General features: G+C 40.2%; 1 protein-coding gene across 8 annotated transcripts in view; it reads left to right on the top strand.

Moving 5' to 3' along the window:
- zgc:173742 (DNA topoisomerase I, mitochondrial) overlaps positions 1 to 23,294 on the top strand; it is a 117,622-nt gene that overhangs the window by 47,401 nt on the left and 46,927 nt on the right. For 2 of the 8 annotated variants that reach the window (XM_062035603.1, XM_062035602.1), the window contains exons 1-3: positions 1,326 to 1,964; positions 18,482 to 18,536; positions 21,901 to 21,950. In XM_062035603.1, coding sequence (XP_061891587.1) covers positions 1,858 to 1,964; positions 18,482 to 18,536; positions 21,901 to 21,950 — 212 coding nt within the window. In that variant the 5' untranslated portion in view covers positions 1,326 to 1,857. Of the gene's footprint in view, positions 1 to 1,325; positions 1,965 to 18,481; positions 18,537 to 21,900; positions 21,951 to 23,294 lie in introns of those variants that run through there. The other 6 variants (XR_009824324.1, XM_062035596.1, XM_062035597.1 and 3 more) reach the window with 5 other exon arrangements.

Below are 23,294 nucleotides of genomic sequence, written 5' to 3' on the forward strand. Positions count from 1 at the left end.
AGGGGCACTCACCTTTTGTTTATTTTTGGTTTAAGCATTAGATACGACGACAAACCCTCGTCGTCTCACACAACGTGTTCCCGACATCTACAAAGCACTTAGCTACCGGCTGCCACCTACTGATATGGAAGAGTATTACACGGTTACTCTGCCGAGCTCTAGACACAACCAACACTCAACAACGACACATTATTTGCAAAGTATAATTATTTGTTTGAAAAAAATATTTTTAAACCAAATATGTGAAATTACATAATCTCCCACGGCACACCAGACTGTATCTCAGCACACTGGTTGAAAAACACTGGCTTATGGTATGCTGGTAATGTGTAATGTCTTGTCATGTATTCTTTTGTATCATGGCCTGTTGAATGTTTACTGTATTAACCTGCCTTGGGACAACGGATGAAAATTAGCTATTGTGCTAACTCCGGCATATATACAAAGTTGCTCTATGTTGATGAATATGCATTGTCCTAATTCAAATAAATAAATAAATAAAGTTAAAAGTTGAAGTACCAATGATTGTCACACACACACTAGGTGTGGTGAAATGCAAAACTGGCAACAAGTGACACCCCCTCTTTATAAATGCAAATAAAGTATTTATTTATTTACACAATTGCCATCAACCTACTTAACAGCATAAAGGTAATTCAATGCAGTTCTTAACTATTTAGTGTAAGCTACTTTTTCCGAGCCTCTTATTTTGTTGAGTGTAGTCAGGCAGGAAGTAACGTACAGGGCTTTTATTGTGAATGCCGGAAATGTATTGTTTTTAAACTCTTGATGGCAGCAGAGAAGAATTGAACGTCAATAAAGTTCCTCCCTTATTTCATGTTAAGCTTTCATGTTAACTTACTTCACCAATTATCATTTATTTATTTATTTTTATTGTTATTACTTATGGAGTATATTGTGAATAAATTGGGAACAAGAAGTGAACAAAAGCTTTAGCAACTGCTATGTAAAGGAAAAGGTGTAGGATTAAATATGCTCTGCTTCTTCCTACTCCTTTTCGAACATGTTCCATCCATGCATTTTACTACCGCTTGTCCCTTTCGGGGTTGTGGGGGGTGCTGGAGCCTATCTCAGCTGCATTCGGACATGTAGAATAGAGAAACTGGAAATTGGGATGTATCATGTTGTATGCATGCATGTTCGAAATAAACTCAAACTCAACTATTTATTGTAAGCTACTTTTTCCGAGCCCCTTATTTTAATGAGTGAAGCCAGGCAGGAAGTAACGTACAGGGCTTTTATTGTGAATGCCGGAAATGTATTTTTTTGAAACTCTTGATGGCAGCAGAGAAGAATTGCACGTCAATAAAGTGCCTCCCGAGTTCATGACTGTCGCATTTCTTTCCTGTTAAACTTTCACAGTATCAGTGTTCATCCGTATAAGACCTTCGGTTACTTTAGCAGTAAAGAGAGCGACTCCTAAATCAGATTTGCACTAATTGTTAAAAAAAAAAAACGTTCACCTTTTTTGACGGCCCTGGCAACCCAGTAGCCCATCAGCCATTCACAGTTCACCTGGCACTTAGATTGTGAAGACGCCCAAACTAACACTTAAGTGGCTGAAACACCCGCCCTCATTTTAGCGCAAATGCATGTGTTTTGACAATTTTTGCTTTTGCACATTCTTTATCTAATTAACAACCCTGTATGGATTTCACTAGCAATTGCATATCTGTTGCTGGAGTGTGTTAATTTGCTAACAAAGACAGCGCGATACCCCCCCCCCCCCCCGGAGGTGGTACGTTTATTTTTGTTACAAACTTGAGCTTTTTTCCCCCTCAATCTTTTGCTCATTGTCAACTAAGCGAACGTCAGTCTCATAGGTTGTTTTAAGAGATGGGGCGAGAGAAAGAGGCCAAAGAAGATGGGAAGACCACGCAAAAAGTCATCAAACTGAAAAGGCTAAACAGCAACGAGCTAGGAGGTGACGCCAACCACAACACGTGAGTACTGACCATGTTAGCTTACTTTTTGTTTGAAAAAAGATGACATTAAGTAATTACATGAGGAAAATATAGTGGAACTTTATGAAAAGAAAGTATTCGATGTATGAAACAACTGCTGAGCCTTTCTGTGTTTTATTAAAGTCAATCAATCAATCCAATCAATCAATCAAATTGGGCTGGAGATAATATTTTTACATACTTGAAATTTCCCATCCATGATTTTTTTGGTTTTGCCTTTATAATTTGTTGGTGATGATCATAATCAGAAATTGCAATGCAGAATAGGGTTTTTTGAGGAACAAGATTTATTTCAAAGGGTACCTGGAATCAGACCCAGCTGCAGGAAAAAAAAACATTTCAGGGGTTGGGGTGCATTACCTTTTTTTCAGGGGGGGCACCTTATGGTACTTTGTCAACAAACATAGGCACAGATCCCGTGGGTGCTTCGGGGCCTGAGCACCCACGGACAATGCCGCGTACCCGTCCGCGTACCCACGAGGGATTGATGGCAATTTCTCACCACCAAGCAGGCCCCTTCTACACTAAGCCGGCTAAGGTTATCCATGGTAAATCCCACCTAACCTTTGTCCCACCTATCGACAAGGCAAACTTAAATATGGTTGGATTTCGTTTCTGTCAACCTTTTTGGTTTTTTTTATCCATCCATCCATCTTCTTCCGCTTATCCGAGGTCGGGTCGCGGGGACAGCAGCCTAAGCAGGGAAGCCCAGACTTCCCTCTCCCCAGCCACTTCGTCCAGCTCCTCCCGGGGGATCCCGAGGCGTTCCCAGGTCAGCCGGGAGAGATAGTCTTCCCCGTGGCCTCCTACCGGTCGGACGTGCCTGAAACACCTCCCTAGGGAGGCGTTCGGGTGGCATCCTGACCTTTTTATACTTAACTAAATTGTCAGTTCATTGTGTTACGTCTTAGTCAACTTGACTTTGTTTTGATTAAATAGTAGAGATGTCCGATAATGGCTTTTTTGCCCATATCCGATATTCCGATATTGTCCAACTCTTAATTACAGATTCCGATATCAACCGATACCGATATATACAGTCGTGGAATTAACACATTATTATGCCTAATTTTGTTGTGATGCCCCGCTGGATGCATTAAACAATGTAACAAGGTTTTCCAAAATAAATCAAATCAAGTTATGGAAAAAAAATGCCAACATGGCACTGCCATATTTATTATTGAAGTCACAAAGTGCATTCTTCTTTTTAACATGCCTCAAAACAGCAGCTTGGAATTTGGGACATGCTCTCCCTGAGAGAGCATGAGGAGGTTGAGGGGGGCGGGGTTGAGTTTGAGGGAGGGTAGGGGGTAGCGGGGGGTGTATATTGTAGCGTCCCGGAAGAGTTAGTGCTGCAAGGGGTTCTGGGTATTTGTTCTGTTGTGTTTATGTTACGGTGGGGATATTCTCCCGAAATGTGTTTGTCATTCTTGTTTGGTGTGGGTTCACAGTGTGGCGCATATTTGTAACAGTGTTAAAGTTGTTTATACGGCCACCCTCGATGTGACCTGTATGGCTGTTGACCAAGTATGCATTGCATTCACTTGTGTGTGTGAAAAGTCGTAGATATTATGTGATTGGGCATAGGCAAAGGCAGTGCCTTTAAGGCACGCCCCCAATATTGTTGTCTGGGAGAAATTCGGGAGAATGGTTGCCCCGGGAGATTTTCGGGAGGGGCACTGAAATTCGGGAGTCTCCCGGGAAAATCGGGAGGGTTGGCAAGTCTGACTGGGAGACGCAACTGCTCTGTACTTCTCCCTACGTCCGTGTACCACTCCGTACAGCGGCGTTTTAAAAAGTCATACATTTTACTTCTTGAAACTGATACCGATAATTTCCGAGGCCACGGGGAAGACCCAGGACACGTTGGGAAGACTATGTCTCCCGGCTGGCCTGGGAACGCCTCGGGATCCCCCGGGAAGAGCTGGACGAAGTGGCTGGGGAGAGGGACGTCTGGGTTTCCCTGCTTAGGCTGCTGCCCCCGCGACCCGACCTCGGATAAGCGGAAGAAGATGGATGGATGGATGGCATTTTAAAGCATTTATCGGCCGATAATATCGGCAGTCCGATATTATCGGACATCTCTAATAAATAGCGTGCTAATTTTTCCTCCTCCGATGTAAGAATAAAAAATGTATAAATAAAATAAAATAAGAATAAGCGGTAGAAAATGGATGGATGGAAAATAAACAGCTTCCAGCCCAGGGCGCCATGGCTGACTCTGTGGGAGGACATGGCCCATGACTGCCTGTAATGATACTAATCTACACGTAACCGGTCCGTGACACATTTTCTTTCACGCTGCACAGAAACATTAAATCATTTATAAAATACTTAACTTTTACTTGTCCCACTAGACCAGTGCTTCTCAATTATTTTCTGTTAGACCCCCTTTAGGAAGACAACATTTTGTGACCCTACATAACATGTTATGGTGGTTCTTTGGTCAACATTTTGCATAGATTATGTTCTGCTGACCGTTTTCAAGCTGCTTTCTGACAGTCGCTCCAGTATGCTTTGTTTTTTGGGCGGGTCTTACTTATGTGGCTGCGCTTCGACTATCTTCTCCCTGCCATCTTTTTTGTAGTTTTTAGCGCTTCCATAGCGAGTCTACTGACACATTAGTTAGAACTAGAGATGTCCGATAATATCGGCCGATAAATGCGTTGAAATGTAATATCGGAAATTATCGGTATCGTTTTTTTTAATTATCAGTATCGTTTTAAAAAAAAATTTTTTATTTTTTTTTCTTTAATTAAATCCACATAAAAAACACAAGATACACTTACAATTAGTGCACCAACCCAAAAAACCTCCCTCCCCCATTTGCACTCATTCACACTCATTCACACAAAAGGGTTGTTTCTTTCTGTTATTAATATTCTGGTTCCTACATTATATATCAATATATATCAATACAGTCTGCAAGGGATACAGTCCGTAAGCACGCATGATTGTGCGTGCTGCTGGTCCACTAATAATACTAACCTTTAACAGTTAATTTTACAAATTTTCATTAATTACTAGTTTCTATGTAACTGTTTTTATATTGTTTTACTTTATGTTTTATTCAAGAAAATGTTTTTAATTTATTTATCTTATTTTATTTGATTCATTTTTTTTAAAAGTACCTTATCTTCACCATACCTGGTTGTCCAAATTAGGCATAATAATGTGTTAATTCCACGACTGTATATATCGGTATCGGTAATTAAAGAGTTGGACAATATCGGCATATCGGATATCGGCAAAAAGCCATTATCGGACATCTCTAGTTAGAACTATATGCTACTTTGTATTAGAAATTGCAACAGCTGAAGATGCATGTACTTGCACGACACAGTCTGCACCACAACAAGAGGATAGCAAAAAAGAAGGAGCTCATTGACTACAGCACAGGCTATAATGGCGGAAGGGCGCAAGATACTCTGAGTACATTTTACACCATATATGGATAATCTGGTGATGTCACAAGTTGTGCAAATTTCTAACGGCTCGTTTTGGCAGAAGAAGGAAAAAAGGCAAGATTATTTTATAATTATCCCTGTAATGTCTTCACGGTTTGATTTCAAATGTTTGGGGCTCATGCAGATCCCAAATACACAAGAGAAAAGTTGATACAGCAGAAAATGCCGTATTGCTGTTCTGTTTTTTGGCGATCCAATTGTTCAAATGAGAGACATATGAAAGACCTTTCATTAAGTTTCGAAAGAAGTGGTTCATAAAGGCAATTTTGTCGAGGAAAAACAAAAATGCGTCTAATTAATTAGCCCTATCATCTTGTAGAATACAATCGGCCCATGCTTGTCTGCAGCAATCACTTTGTAAAATGGTTGGTTAAACATTTGATTTGTTTGCGAAACTTTCTGTGCTTCTGTACTCTATTAGTAGTGTTTGGAAGCAGAACTAAACGTAAATAAAGGACAATATATCGCATTAGTTTGTGTCCTTTTGTGGTTGCTATGCTTAAATTTAACTACTAAGACCTCTGATTGTGCAAATAAACTGTGATGTTAAGTCCTAGTAATAAATGTTGTTCCAATCCACCGTATTTAAACTAAAAGTTTAGTAGTTTGTGTGCTTTGACATGGATGACCACATTATAGCGTCTTTGGTGCCATTTGTTAGCATCAAGAAAATATTCTTAATAGTATTAATAAACTAGATGAATAAATCTCTCATAGGCTCAACAGCATACTGAATCTTGATATTGCTAGCAAACATTGCTGAACAACAGGGACATTTAAAGCCAAATAATGAGACAAAGTATGAACTTCACACCATAAAGACAACTGAATGTAGATGAGACTAGAATTAGTAGCAAAAATCAACTGCAAACAAACTTATGCTTTTTGTCATTAGCGTCACTGTATTGGAAATTTTCCTGTTCAAGGAGTCAAACAAAATTGTCTTTCTTTGATTTATTTGAAAAGCTGAAGCATCTCAAAAGGCACAGTTTGCAATCATAGCAGGTACAAAGGAAAGGGCCCTGAATGACAAATTGGTCATTCTTTTGTACAATACAAGCGGAAGGGAGGGAGTAATCTTTGACACAGAACACATGACTAAGCAGATGTCGGGAACTTTGAATAACCTTCAAAGACTAACGCATTGTACATTAGTTTAGTTTTGTCTTTATTTGAAGGGACAATGCACATAAACATTTAGCTCAAAGACAGATATGGTCTGTACCAGATTATAGCTACATAGCTAATTTCCATCTGCAGTCCCTGGCTACCTAAATTAAAGGGATACAAAAATCATGCAATAAAATCATACTGTAGCATGTAATCAAATTAAGAAATTCATAAAATGCCTTTTCATTGACGCATACTTACTATACAATACACCCACACCTCATTTCCATCATAACACATAGACAATACATGCTCTTGTTCACATCTGTCATCATTTGTAAAAACAACCATGATTTTAACAGACACACCACAGTTTACAACAAAATGCTCTCATGGATAAATATAATACACATTAAGTTGATGTGTCAATCATAGTGCCCACCTCAGTGACCGTGTGAGCAGCTTTGATTGCTCCAAAGCCACTTTTTAACTTCAATTGTGAATGAAGAGTAATCTGTTAGACTTTTCAAATTTGTTGTGAGGTCGTTCCATTCCTTTATCGCTTTATATCAGGGGTGTCCAACGTGCAGCCCGTGGGCCATTTGCGGCCCGCAGCTAATTGTTTACCGGCCCGCCACACATTCTGGAAATGTTATTGCAAAAATAAAAAAGGATATTAAAAAAAGTGGAATGAGGTGAAATCTAACGAGAAAAAGTTGCAATGTTGACACAAAGCTGCCATACAGGCTGTTTTTTTTTCTTTTTTCTTTATTTTTTTTTTGCCATTGCTCAAAAAAAAGTAATGACAAAAAATCCATGCTATAATGAATTATTTTCAAAGCTCCAATTACTTCAAATATTTCACTTTAAAATGTTTTATGTGGTAAATATTGCATATATTTTGTAGTTGCCTTATAAAAACATCAAAGTTTTATTTGACAAAAGAGCATAAAAAACAAACAAAATAATAGATATGTCTGAATTTGATCTCGTAACTTAAGTGTTGAAAGTAAAAGAAAAACCTAATAAAAATGTATCACTTTATGAGTGGGGCACCTTTTGGATCCCAAATATATTTAGTGGTATTTTATTTTTTTTTTTACTGTGATTACTCAAAAATGTTAAATAATTAAAATCAATGGTGTCCTGCATTATTGATCTTTTAGGGCTCTAGTTACTAAATACTGCATATTTCAGTTTTATTATAAAAAACAAATTTGTTTTTGACAGAAAAGCCATAAAATCTTTTTTTTTTATTACCTTATATCAACTTGAAGTTGATATAGAGATTTACTGTAGGCGTTAAATAAAAAATATTAATAATAATTTGACTTATTTTTTAAATTTTAATGACTGAGACCCTTTATGTTCCCCGGAACCTCTAAAGGTAAAATAATTTAAAAAATCCATATATTTTGTTATGGTTTGAAAATGAAAAATATCAAAATGGCCCTTACATGCTTTAATTTTTCCGTGTGTGGCCCTCAATGGAAAAGTTTGGACACCCCTGCTTTATATGAAAAGGCTAATTGTGGCAAAAGAGCTTTTACATCTGGGTACGCTACACCGCCCCCTGGTGGAGGCTCGTGTGTTTGTTGTTGTCACAGCAGATGCAAACTGGACAAAGTGCTTAAGTGGCACTGGTGCAGTGTTATTTAGGATTCAATGGGCCATTCGTATTGATGCTAGTCTTTGAATGTTAAATTTAACAGTCTATATTTTTGGAGAACTAAACTGTGATGGTGGTGTTGTGGTTATCGGTCAAGGATTTCGTACATGAAGTTCTCTCAAGGCTAAAGCATCATATGTTAGGTTTCATTCAAAGACTAAAGGCACAGTATGTTAGGTTCGTTACTGACCAAAACAACTTATAAATGTTTAAACGATTGCATATAAATGTTGAATACATTTCCCCTCTTTGATTCATAAGGAATCAGTAAAAACAAGAGTGAAAACATTTACAAGTCATACCATACCAACTTTACTTATAAAAGTCATGTCCTTTCAGTACCACCTGTGTGTAACAGCGGCGGGATGTGAGAGTTGGAAGGAGAACACAGTTTGTGGTTGGGCGACTGGGCTTGCTGGGCGGTGTCATTGGCCGGTGTGACGCATTAAAGCCACGATGCTTCAAATACTTCTGGCCATGTAACAAGGTCATTCGTGTGGTGCAAAAGGGCACGCTCTTCTTTGACCTTGGAGAGGTTACTAGCACTTTACATTGCACTGTCGTACAATGTTCTTTTCCTATGCTTTTCTCGGGGCCCGTGCAGCAGTCTTCCTTGCACAGGATTTTGTGGGATGGGTCCTTGCACTTGACCCACGGCATTGCTGTCAGCTGTGGAACTCATTTGCAGTGAGTGGCGTGGATCCATGTAGCACATTCCGCAGCCTTGACTGACGTCCGAGCTTGAACTTCTTTGGGCTCAGGTTCCGAATGAGGACCCAATCGACGGGTTGGATGTTATGCAGAGGTCTGTCGGTGGTTCTTGGAAGCGCTTCTTAAATTGTCCTAGGCTTGGGTCGAGTTTCCAGCGTCACCAAACAGCCATGTGCATACTTCAAAAGCATTCACGCTAGGGTTGTACGGTATACCGGTACTAGTATTGTACCGCGATACTAATGAATCATATTCAGTACTATACCAACTCTGAAAAGTACCGGTCCCCCACACCCCCGTGCCCCCGTCGTCGTCACGTCGTGTTATTGCTGGTTTTACGAGCAGAGGAGCATGTTCGGCAGCACACAACCACGTAGTACTTACAAGCATGCACAGTGTGTAGACATTAAAGGGAGAATGGACGCGTTTTGTTAAAAACTAACGATAAAGATGAAGTTATAACACTGAAACGCTTTCAGAAAGAGGTGCTTTTAAACATACAGTAGCTAGCTAGCTAGCGGCTAACGTCCAGCCACAGTCTGCAGTGTTTTATCTACTTCTAAATGACTAATCCTCGCCTCCATGGTGACAGATAAAGTAAGTTTCTTCCCTGCAGGACGAGGAATAGCTAAACATGCTTCACTACACACCGTAGGAGGATACAATAGCTCACCGGCGTCACAATGTAAACTAACACCATGGGTGGATCTACACCTGACATCCACTGTAATGATACCAAGTACTGGAGCGTATCTAGTCGATACTACTATGATTACATCGATATTTTTTAGCATCACAAACATTTTTTTAAATTTATGTTATGTTTATAGACTCAGGAAATACATCCCTGGACACATGAGGACTTAAATTATGACCAATGTATGAACCTGTAACTACTTGTTATCGGATCGATACCCAAATTTGTGGTATCATCCAAAACTATTGTAAAGCATCCAAACAGAAGAATAAGTTATTACATTTTAACAGAAGTGTAGATAGAACATGTTGAAAGAGAAAGTAAGCAGATATTAACAGTACATGAACAAGTAGATAATTCATTTTCTACCACATGTCCTTAATAATTTTGACAAAATAAAATAATGGAAAATGACACAATATGTTACTGCATATGTCAGCAGACTAAATTAGGAGTCTTTGTTTGCTTACTTACTAATAAAAGAAAAGTTATCTCGTATGTTCAGTATTTTATTTAAGGACAAAATTGCAATAAGAAACATATGTTTAATGTACCGTAAGATGTTTCGTTAAAATAAAGCCAATAATGCCATTTGTTGTGGTCCCCTTTATTTAGAAAAGTATCAAAATACATTTTGGTACCAGTACCAAAATATTGGTATCGGGACAACCCTAATTCACGCTTTTCTTCACCTTCAGTGGCTTTGCGTGTTTGTATCTTAGCGGAACAAAAATAACTCAGGATCTTTCTGTGTGGAGTTTGCATGTTCTCCCTGTGACTGCTTGGGTTACCTCCGGGTACTCCGGCTTCCTCCCACCTCCAAAGACATGCACCTGGGGCATATGTTGATTGGCAACACTAAATGGTCCCTAGTGTGTGAATGTTGTCTGTCTGTCTGTGTTGGCCCTGCGATGAGGTGGCAACTTGTCCAGGGTGTACCCCGCCATTCGCCCGAATGCAGCTGAGATAGGCTGCAGCACCCCCGCGACCCTGAACGGGACAAGCGGTAGAAAACGGATGGATGGATGGATTCTTTGTGATTGAAGAGGGGCCGCCAGCTAGTATCACACAATGCAACTAGTTAGCATGTAGCAGCTAACATGGACAACATGATCACAAAACCAAATACCACTGCACCAGTGTGGGAATATTTCAGAACAAGATGAGCCTATCCACACAGAGGAACCAATTTGCCGAATGTGTGCGAATGCAACAAACCTACACAAAGTGCACGCCCACTTTAAAACACAACTCGACAATTCTTATAGAAAGTGTGTAAATACATGGCCAAAGACATGCTGATATTTAATACTGTTATACAACTATCATTTCGAAAAGTGCTGCAAAGACATTTGTCATGTTGTCATGTCTGTGTTCCTAACTCAGAATCTGCCATTTTCTTTTGCACATGACCTGTTATCACATCTGCTTATACTGTAGTGTTTATATAGTTACTTTGCACTTTGTTTAAAAATGTCCTAACTTACTTGTCAGTTAAGTGTTTTAGTTATATACATTTGAGCCCCCACACCCACTCCTTGACTTATTTTATTGGTTTTAGTTGTAATTTTTATTTAAGTGCAACATTTTGCTCACAGAGTGTATTTCCTTGTTAATATTTGCTATATTTAACTTTGGGATTTAAGTTTATATTACAATTACAATGATAAAATACACAAGAAATACACGTTTGTTTATTATGATCATTACATCAATGGTTAATTTGGTCCCATAAAGATAATGGCAATAATATAATTTATCGGCATTTATTTGTAGGTCAATATATCGTCAAGCAAAATGTGTGTACTGTTGACTGCACGGGTATTGCCCTTTCCTTGGGAGTTAGGACTGTGGAGCTGTAGGGGCATAAGAGAAACAAGGGTACATGTTCCTACCCAATTTGAGGTCGGGACGCTAACCGTAATCAAGCAGAGGTCTTGCTTGGGGTTGTTTAAGGCGTGCTATATCTGAATATGGCAGGCTCAAATTTTCATCCTCAAGTGATTTGAACAATTTTTTTGTTTAAAAACAAAGATTGAAATCCCCACTAGGAGTGCAATGATCTTTGAGGTGATCAGTCACTTACAATTTCTCTAAGGTGCTTTCTGATTTCTCTTGGAGATCTCTCAGTAGGCGCGTCCGCCATTTTACACCGTGATGTGTGGCACCAGTTGCTTTGTTTGGCAGATGTTAGCCAAACTTTTAGGCCGTAATTAGTAGACTGTGCGACCTGGAATAGGCCTAACCAGCATGGTTAGTTACAGTTGTTGTGGTGGTGTTTCCTCAAGACCAAGCCGCCTGTTCTTTACAGGGTTCTAAAGTAGGCGGTGTGGTACCTGTGATGTAAAAACAACTTATGGCTGATGTTAGCATCTTAGTATCAAATCAATCAATCAAAGTTACTTATATAGCCCTTAATCACAAATGTCTCAAAGGGCTGCACAAGCCACAATGACATCCTCGGCTCAGATCCCACTTCAGGGCAAGAAACAACTCAACCCAATGGGAACAACGTGAAACTCGCAGATGTGGGTACCCTCTCCCCCGTGGGTGACCGGTGCAATGGATGCCGAGTGGATACGGTTAATAATGTGAACTGTAAAAACTGAAAAATAACATTTGACCAGAAGTAATACATGAGAAAAGAATAAGAGCCACACTATTTCCACCTTCACAATCTGAGATACAATAAAATGAGTGTTCAGACAATATATTATTAAGCTACACATAAGACACAAAGTATCAAACACTTAACAGTTGCACTCCTGCAAACTACATCCGCAGCAATCAAAACATTGTAAAACTTAATACTTTCCAGTGTTTCCCATAAACTGCCAAGATACCTGTGGCGGTGGGGGCGTGGCTATGGGTGTGGTCACCATGACATCATTGAGTAATTTGCATAATTTACTACAATAATATGATTTTCTCTAAAAAGGCTCAAAAAATGTATACTTATTAATAACAGTTTTGTTTTAAACGTCCATCCATCCATCCATCTATCCATCCATCCATTTTACAATATAATTACAACACTTTATGTACATATTTATATACAGATTTGAACAATAAGTTATTCACTGAAATATATTTATTAATTGTGGTTCTTACAAAAAATATATCTTATAAAAATATAAAAGCTAAAATGTCTCTTAAAGCTCTGCCCCTTTAATTAGTGCATACTAAATAATTTAACTTTAGCCTACTACTACAACCATATTTTTTACCAGCAACATAAAGTGAAACAGAGGCAGAGGTGTCCTGCCACAGTCAGTAACAAATAAACAGAAAACAGTAGTGGTGGTAGATAGATACAACGCTTTATCAAACATCTGATCCACTGAACAAAGAGCTCCAAAAATCTTGATCATACACTTCTCTTTTGTAAAGTAAATCTGAACAGCCGATATCAATCAATCAATCAATCAATGTTTATTTATATAGCCCTAAATCACAAGTGTCTCAAAGGGCTGTACAAGCCACAACGACATCCTCGGTACAGAGCCCACATACGGGCAAGGAAAAACTCACCCCAGTGGGACGTCGGTGAATGACTATGAGAAACCTTGGAGAGGACCGCATATGTGGGTAACCCCCCCCCTCTAGGGGAGACCGAAAGCAACGGATGTCGAGTGGGTCTGACATAACATTGTGAAAGTCCAGTCCACAGTGGATCCAACACATCAGCGGGAGTCCAGTCCACAGCGGGGCCAACAGGAAACCATCCCGAGCGGAGACGGGTCAGCAGCGCAGAGATGTCCCCAACCGATGCACAGGCTAGTGGTCCACCCGGGGTCCCGGCTCTGGACAGCCAGCACTTCATCCATGGCCACCGGACCTATGCGACTCCCCCTCGCAAGGGACAGGGGAGAAGAGGAGAGAAGAAAAGAAACGGCAGATCAACTGGTCTAAAAAAGGGGGGGTCTATTTAAAGGCTAGATTATACAAATGAGTTTTAAGATGGGACTTAAATGCTTCTACTGAGGTAGCATCTCTAACTGTTACCGGGAGGGCATTCCAGAGTACTGGAGCCCGAATAGAAAACGCTCTATAGCCCGCAGACTTTTTTTTGGCTCTGGGAATCACTAATAAGCCGGAGTTCTTTGAACGCAGATTTCTTGTCGGGACATATGGTACAATACAATCGGCGAGATAGGCTGGAGCTAAACCGTGTAATATTTTATACGTAAGTAGTAAAACCTTAAAGTCGCATCTTAAGTGCACAGGAAGCCAGTGCAAGTGAGCCAGTATAGGCGTAATATGATCAAACTTTCTTGTTTTTGTCAAAAGCCTTGCAGCCGCATTTTGTACCAACTGTAATCTTTTAATGCTAGACATAGGGAGGCCCGAAAATAATACGTTACAGTAATCGAGACGAGACGTAACGAACGCATGAATAATGATCTCAGCGTCGCTAGTGGACAAGATGGAACGAATTTTAGCGATATTACGGAGATGAAAGAAGGCCGTTTTAGTAACACTCTTAATGTGTGACTCAAACGAGAGAGTTGGGTCGAAGATAATACCCAGATTCTTTACCGAGTCTCCTTGTTTAATTGTTTGGTTGTCAAATGTTAAGGTGGTATTATTAAATAGATGTTGGTGTCTAGCAGGACCGATAATCAGCATTTCCGTTTTCTTAGCGTTGAGTTGCAAAAAGTTAGCGGACATCCATTGTTTAATTTCATTAAGACACGCCTCCAGCTGACTACAGTCCGGCGTGTTGGTCAGCTTTAGGGGCATGTAGAGTTGAGTGTCATCAGCATAACAGTGAAAGCTAACACCGTACTTGCGTATGATGTCACCCAGCGGCAGCATGTAAATACTAAAGAGTGCAGGGCCAAGAACCGAACCCTGGGGAACTCCGCACGTTACCTTGACATAGTCCGAGGTCACATTGTTATGGGAGACGCACTGCATCCTGTCAGTAAGATAAGAGTTAAACCAAGACAAGGCTAAGTCTGACATACCAATACGTGTTTTGATACGCTCTAATAAAATATTATGATCGACGGTATCGAAAGCGGCGCTAAGATCAAGAAGCAGCAACATAGATGACGCATCAGAATCCATCGTTAGCAATAGATCATTAGTCATTTTTGCGAGGGCTGTCTCCGTAGAGTGATTTGCCCTGAAACCGGATTGAAAAGGTTCACAGAGATTGTTAGTCACTAAGTGTTCATTTAGCTGCTGTGCAACAGTTTTTTCGAGAATTTTGGAAATAAACGGAAGGTGGGAGACCGGTCGGTAGTTTACCATGAGGTCAGGATCGAGGTTAGGTCTTTTGAGCAGAGGATGAATAACCGCTTTTTTGAATGCTAGGGGAACAGTGCCGGAGGAAAGTGATAAGTTTATAATATTTAACACTGATGGACCTAATAATACAAACAGTTCCTTGATAAGTTTCCCAGGAAGTGGGTCAAGTAAACATGTTGTTTGTTTTATCCCACTTACACGCTGTAATAATTCCTCTAATGTTATTTCATCAAAAATAGAGAGACTATTTTGGAGGGCAGTGTCCGTCGTATATACAGTCGTATTTGTGTTAATAGAACCCAGTTGTAGCTGGGATGCGTTGTCTTTAATCTCCTTTCTAATGAGTTCAATTTTCTTATTAAAGAAATTCATAAAATCATCTGCCGAGTGGGTGGAGCTACTGGGAGGAGTCCCTTGTTGGGTTAGCGATGCTACTGTACTAAACAGAAATTTAGGATCGTTTTTGTTGAGGCGGATGAGATTTGAGTAGTATTTAGCTTTAGCTAAGGTAAGCATGCGTTTATAAGTTATTAAACTATCACTCCATGCTTGATGGAAAACCTCAAGTTTAGTCGCGCGCCATTTGCGTTCCAGTTTTCTACATGATAATTTATGAGCTCTAATTTCTTCTGTAAACCATGGGGTGCGCCTTTTAGGGGCCCTTTTTTGCTTTAGCGGTGCTATACTATCAATAATTTCGCGCAAGGCATCGTCAAAGTTGTTAGTGAGTTTATCAATAGAGCCGACATAATTTGGGAATGGTGCTATTACCGAAGGCAGTAGGTCAGCAAGAGTCATCGTTGTGGCAGCATTAATGTTGCGGCCGCTATAGCAGTTATTATTATTATTAGCTTGTTGACAAGGAGTCAAAACTTCAAATTTTATAAGGTAATGATCGGACATTACTTTAGTATATGGAAGTATCATAACTTTGGAGGTGGTGACACCCCTGACAAGCACTAGATCTATTGTATTACCGTTGCGATGCGTGGGTTCATGTATTATTTGTGTAAGACCACAGCTATCAATTATGGTTTGGAGCGCCACGCACTGAGGGTCCGATGGGGTATTCATATGGATATTAAAGTCCCCCATTATGATTATATTGTCGGCGTGCGTCACTAGATCAGCAACGAACTCTGAGAATTCACTGATAAAGTCCGAATAGGGCCCAGGGGGGCGGTAGATAACAGCCAGGTCGAGAGGTAGCGGTGTGACGGACCTCATAGTAAGCACCTCAAACGATTTATATTTATTATTTAGGTTAGGGGTAAGGTTGAAATTTTCATTGTATATTAGTGCGACACCCCCTCCCCTTTTAAGAGGGCGGGCAACATGCGCATTCGTATAGTTAGGAGGAGATGCCTCATTGAGCGCAAAAAATTCGTCCGGTTTGAGCCAGGTTTCGCTAAGACCAATGACGTTAAGATTGTTGTCTCTAATGACCTCATTAACCAATAACGCCTTGGGAGACAATGATCTTATGTTTAAAAAGCCCATATTATAGGTATTGGGCTGTTTTGACGAGTTTTTGTTAAGATTATCCGTAGTGGCAATATTAACAATGTTGCGTTTATTATGCGTAGTGCACTTTAAATAGTTTCGACCATATCTAGGAATTGATATGACGGGAATTTTCCGATTGTTTGCTTGGTGCTGCAATAGACTGGACATATCATAATTTGCCACCTCAGTAGAATGCATGTCCACCTCTGACACAGACACAACAGAAAAAACATTATGTGAATTGTGTATTATTCTAAGAGAATTGCTATGCGTACATGGATTATCCAGCCTGGCGCTGGCTAGTTCTAGCTTAACTGACTCCTCACCCGGACTAACAGACATTGTAATTGCCTGTGACCGGGCTTGCTCTAGTGTAGTCAGTCAAGTGAGACTTAAATAGTAGTCTATGTTTCTAGACAGGATGATGGCGCCTTCCTGGTTAGGGTGAAGGCCGTCTCTCATCAGCAAGCCTGGTTTGCCCCAGAAAGAGGGCCAGTTATCAATAAACGTTAGTCCCTGCGTCCTACAGTAGCTAGCCAACCACTTGTTAAGCGAGACTAATCTGCTATATCTCTCATCATTGCCTCTCGCAGGCAGGGGGCCAGAGACAATTACTCGATGCCTGGACATCTTTCTGGCGAGATCACAAGTCCTGGCTATGTTTCTCTTTGTAATCTCTGACTGTCTCATTCTAGTGTCATTGGAGCCAACGTGTACAACTATATTCGCATAATTAGTGGTGCGATTAGCCTGTCGTACGTGTTTACTAGGCCTGTTGCGAGTTAGCTCCCTAAGATTAGCTTCAATGTCAGGTGCTCTGGCCCCGGGGATACACTTTATTGTGGCTGGTTTGCTAAGCTTTATGTTTCGGGTGATGGAGTCCCCTATAACTAAGGTGTGGTGCCCGGTAGACTGGGGTGTAGGACTAGCTAAAGAGCTAAATCTATTATGCGTCTCAACCGGTACACCGTAGCTTGTAGGCCGCTTAGGACTGCTACAAGCTGGGCTAGTTAGCTCGCTACAGCTAACGCTAGCAGATGTGTCCGCAACATCTAAAGTTACGACATTACTCTGCTCTAACTGGCGGACACGGCCCTCTAGCAGAGCCAACCTCTCCGTGAGTATGGTGCAAGACGCACAGGAAGCCATTACTCACAGTGTTTTCTGTCACCGAGTGAAGTTCCTGCTGTCCTCAGGGAAGTGGTCGCGGTCTGTAGGTCATATGGGCATCTACATCAACTATATGATTTCCCTGAGAAGCTGTACAGAACACAAAAAAAAATTAAAAATGTTTGTGGCGGCCTTAATTCTTTCGTGGCGGGCCGCCACAAATAAATAAATGTGTGGGAAACACTGCGTTCTGACGCTGTTGCTTGTGTGCCCATGCATTTTTACAGATAACTGTTGAACTGTTGAAATGTTGAAATGCTGTACTGTCTGCTGGGAAATGGTGGTTAGCAGACTGTATGCATTACATTTATTGTGTTCAATGGTATTAATAAATTATTTAACTCTGATATCTGATGCGCTTATTTCCATGCTTTGTGAGCAGACAAATGCAGAATGATCTGTCATTACATTTATAATTGAAGGGACCATTGAGGTGAGCGTAGTTACCTATGAAGTATTCGTAGGCTAAAGTAAGCAAGAAGCAAGCCTCATTGTATTTCAGACTGGAGACAAGTCCTTTTTAGAAAATAATTTTCCTCACATAAATATCTCCGTTAATATTTTTTCAAAGGAGAAAAATAACTTATGGGTTACAATTACAACTGTCTTGCTACTCTGAAGTGTGGAAAGGTTATACTGAAAAGTGACACGAAAGATCTGCAAGGGGAGCATTCGGGACAATGCTCGTCTAATTGGTGGCATTTTACTGCACTATCTGACTAGAATAGCAACCAGGCCAAGACACGAGTCTAACCACAGCTTTGGCTGCCTGTGAAATGTGACAACAGTCATAAAAGGGGCCAATTAATTGAAGAAAAAGCAGATTAATAATGAAACTCTTAAATATGTTTCAAATATTTTGCTGCAGATTGAGCTTCCCTTTTTTTATTGTTTCTCTTATGACCTGCAGTGCAAAGTCAACAAAATCAAGAGCGAAAACTCGGAATGGACAAGTCCAGAAGAAGGTAAAAAAATGTTTTCCTTTTTTACAATGATGTTCATCAATCAGAAAAACGGACACATGATGGGTCATGCCTGAAGGTTTGTCTCCACAGCGTTTACAAATAACTTTAAAGGAGCCTTATGTAATAATCTGGCCAGAAATGGTACTGCAGTCACGGTCAAAATTCTGTAGTTTCCTCCCCCTCTCCCTGACTGAGGTTGCCAGATATGAAGCCGAATCCAGCTCGATCGACTGGGCTACTCTAAGGAACTTCAAACTTCCACTGCCTCTTACTATGGATTGAGGTGCTGGGACCATAATAGCTGAATAGACAAGCGTTTTGTCAATAACACATCTATAACCAACACATTTTACACAGCAATTAGGCTATTTTCAGGAAGAAGTACGTCATGCCTGCATACACTATCACAACAAATGGCAATCATATGGTTGTCAGTACTAGCAGAAAACAAAGACTAAAACAAACTACAACCAACCCTAGCAATGGTTCTACTGGTGAAAATAAGTAGAGCATGCATAGCAGCCTAATGTACGCCCAAAACTGAAGAGGAGACATCTTACCAAGATATGGCTATAGGCTACTGTTTCAAATGTTTCAGATTGCCATATACTGTAACTTCATCATGAACAATAAATAACATAACTACTGTATATTTTTCAACTGATCTGTATTTATAAATATATTTTCTGTATGACTCCAATCCTTTTTAGCATTTTCTTAAGTTAATCATGTTGCCAATATGATTTTCGTTTTTGAAATATTTATTATACACCTTGCCTTTCTACAGCCTGTGTAATGTCTGTTGTGTGACAAAGCAATTGCAGAGAAAGTCATACAGCGAAGCAGGCAATAGGGTTAGGGTAAGGTGTGTTTTTTGTAGAGCACATATGTTACATATTGGCCCACTAGTCTCTTAGTATTTAGGCTGACCTGAATATAGAACCGTACAAAATCTGTGTCATCATTGATAAAGAGGGTATGGTCATGATGATGTGAGTCTATCCATAATTATTGCTGTCTTAGAATCGGCAGGTCACCGAACAGATGCTAAGTTGTGACCCAGTGACCCCAACTCAGACCGACATAGTGACAGTACAGTGTTTTCTCCAGTTGCAATGCTATTATAGTCCCCCCAAAATGAATTAATATAAACTAAGCACACAAGTAAAGACATTTGTGTTTGGTCGATTGTCTTTGTGAAACAATCCTTCTTGGCACCAACTCTTGTCGCAAAGCCTGGTATTAATTACCCTTTTAAATACTGTCCCATTTGTAAGGAACATGCATTTGTGGGATGAGTAGCAGAGCTGAGTAGGTGGGTTGCGCCAATGAAAAAGAAGACTCTTATCAGTACTTAAATACTTTTCACATTTTCTTTTAGTCAGACAATATTTTTAATATATTAAATGGAATTTTTATCTGACATGTTTTGGCTGTCATCTGCAGTCTTCTTCAGAAGGGTCAACTGACCACTGGTGTTGCCTATCAGCTGTACTTACAGGCGTGGCCCACCAGGCAGACATGTCCAGTCTACATGGTTGTTTTCTCTTTTCAAGTCCTGACTTTTGGGATGCATTTTTTGACTATATGCAGAGTGTTATCCACTGGGGTTTTGGTGAACAACAAAATGACATCAAGTGAAATCAACATTTCATCTGGTTCCAATTTTATTGTGTTGAGATCCCGTGCGAGTTGATTAGAATTTTTGCAGTGGTATTGTGAGTGCAAGGAGGGGTTTTATTATTTCAACGAGCGCTTTTGATAAATGATCTGTGTGGAGTTTGTATGCTCTCCCCGTTACTGCGTGGGTTTCCTCCGGGTACTACGGCTTCCTCCCACCTCCAAAGACATGCACCTGGGGATAGGTTGATTGGCAACACTAAAAATTGGCCATAGTGTGTGAATGTTGTCTGTCTATCTGTGTTGGCCCTGCGAAGTGATGGCGACTTGTCCAGGGTCTACCCCGCCTTCCTCCCGAATGCAGCTGAGATAGGCTCCAGCACCCCCCCCTCGTGACCATGAAAGGCACAAGCGGTAGAAAATGGATAGATATGTAACGGAACCTATACTGTCTACTATTGGGCATAGTGGGGCATCTTTTTGGGGGGAATTTTAAAAGTTCTGTAAATTCTTGGTGTGATATTCGCTGTGGGTATTAAAAATTCATCTTGAACTCGTTATTTTCTTGCTTTTGACTAATGGTTTGAGGAGAGTCTTGAGCATTTTTTTTCTATTCTTCTGTGGGACTTTTTTTTTTATATCATGTACATGTTATCTTTTAGCATTGTTTCCATTTGTTTTTCATATGCAAGGATGTCCATTATTACTGTAGTTATTCCTTTTGTCTGCTAGGATGATGGTGATGTTTTTGTCTATTGAGTGTAATTATAGCTCATCTTTCCTTTTCTGTGATGCTACTTCGCTTGGAGTTTTGCTGTTTTTAATACCCCTGCCACTGCCTTCTGCCTCCGCTCGGTTATTTTCTGACGCGCCAGTTCTGTAGCTAAAATGAAATATTCTTTTGGCAACTATTTTGGCGTGATGGCGAAGTTTGGACCGCGTCAGTGTACACTCTTTCCTGTTTGAGTGAGCGATGCACACCCACTTTTCGTTTGTGTTCATGTGTGTCTCCTTTTTTTCTTTTTCTGTGGTTAAGCATTTTAAATTTATCTGGCGTCCTTTAGGTATTGCAAATTCTTGTTCGTAGATTATTTAAAGATGTGTTTCTATTAACTTTTTTTGTATCGTGTGCTGTTGGGAAGATTTGCTGGAAGTGGTCCATTTTCGCTCCCGCTTGCTCGTGCCAATCTTGTTCGCTGTGGTCTGTATCCTTTTCTTCATTAGTTATTTTCGTGCTTTGGTAATGACTTTTTCTGCGTTAGTGGTTCTCATAGGGTTTTTTTTATGTTAAGGCTTGTTGGCATAATCTCCGTGTCTCTGCATCATAGGTTAAATTGTAGATGATTTTTGTAGCGTAAATCTCTCCAAGTGGCGCAGGGGTTTAACATATTTGTATCAAAGTCTTTCTTTAAGCTGCTCAAAAATATTCATTGTCTTCTCAATCATATACTTTTCAAATACTGCTTTGTCACACCAATATGCTGGTCCAGAGGGTGCTCTCCAGCGTACATCTGTAGAAGCTCCTAAGTATTGAGCTCCCTAGTCCAGCACGCTGCAGCTTTCTGAGGCAGTCAAGGCACTGGTGTGCCTTAAGCAGACTTAAGGTGTTGTGGCTCCAGGTGAGGTCCTTGGATAGTTGAACCCCAAAATACCAGAAGCTGGGGAACCTTTCCAAAGCTGGACATCTAGCATCCAGTTCCTCTGTGAGAGACTCAATATTGCTGTTTTAATCTGTATTTCCCAGCAGGTGAAACCACCACAGGCTGAGATGCTGAAATCACCCAACAGTGACAGGTAGGGTTTGAAATTTCAAACTTTTTGGGGAATTGTGTTTATTCACAATTCTTATGTAAGACAAGCATACACGTTTTTCTTATGCATTCTAACTAGTAAATAAAAACGAGCAAAAGTCAGCTAACAGTGGAGGGAATTGGATTTGCTCTATTCCTCTTATAAAGCGCTCTAAAAAACCAACATTTCATATACAGACTAAGTATATATGTAATGTAGTAACAGACGCATTCATAACACGTGGTATTTACGTATTTTGGTCATTTTAAGCATACAGTGGCCTATTAATTTCACAGAAGTGCCACAATATTCATTATTTCCTTCAACAAAATTGAACTATTACTAATAATGGCAAACTTCGTGAGCCAAGAACCTTATACTTTTAAGCCTGAATATATGGAGGACAAGCTACAAGTTTTGGAAACTACTAAACAGATCCAGCTTTTGTGAAACACTAAGCATCATGCAGCAATATTGCTAAGTGGAGCAAGTAATAAAACAACCACCTACTGTACAATGTCTGCTCTCACTGCGATGCCGACTGATGGGATGTTCATATCTTTCCGTTTTGATGAAGAAATAATCATAATTCGGGTACCAAAAAAAAAGTTTTCGCAAATTGGCGCCTTTTCTTGTATTTCTCGTCAGCGTCCAAGTTGAAAGTCAAAGTTGACCAACTTCTCGATTTACGGCCACAACCTTCTACTTACTATACAAGTGAGAGGCATGATTTATAACCTAGAATTAACTTCCGCCTACTCCGAAGCGATGCAGCAGCAGCAGCTCAGTAGGTCAACATTGTAGTTGCATAAGCTGGTTACCGCTCTGTGATCACAATGCCGCTAAAAGTAGTTTGTCTGCGTAAGCGCTTATGATAACGATATCCCAAAGACTTGGTTTATATTTAGGTCTCGAGATGTAAATGGAGTATTGTCAGTGGTTTTTAAGTGTTTTTAGAGGGCTTCGTAGGCACAATATAGTACTCCCAGTAACTGCATTGTTCATATCTTGCCATATTTTACAAATTATGATATATAAAAAAATATGTGTGTATATATGTTTGTACACGTATATATGTACCGTAATTTCCGGACTATAAGCCGCTACTTTTTCCCCTCGTTCTGGTCCCTGCGGCTTATACAAGGGTGCGGCTTATTTACGGCCTGTTCTTCTCCGACACCGACGAAGAGGATTTCGGTGGTTTTAGTACGCAGGAGGAAGACGATGACACAATGATTAAAGACTGACTTTTCATATACCGGTAGGCTGGTTATTTTGATAACGTACAGGCGAGCACTTTGTATTACTTTGCACCGTTGTATTATTTGTACTCTGCACGAATGCTGT

The sequence above is a fragment of the Entelurus aequoreus genome, linkage group LG24 (genome assembly GCF_033978785.1).
Source record: "Entelurus aequoreus isolate RoL-2023_Sb linkage group LG24, RoL_Eaeq_v1.1, whole genome shotgun sequence".
NCBI classification, from domain to species: domain Eukaryota; kingdom Metazoa; phylum Chordata; class Actinopteri; order Syngnathiformes; family Syngnathidae; genus Entelurus; species Entelurus aequoreus.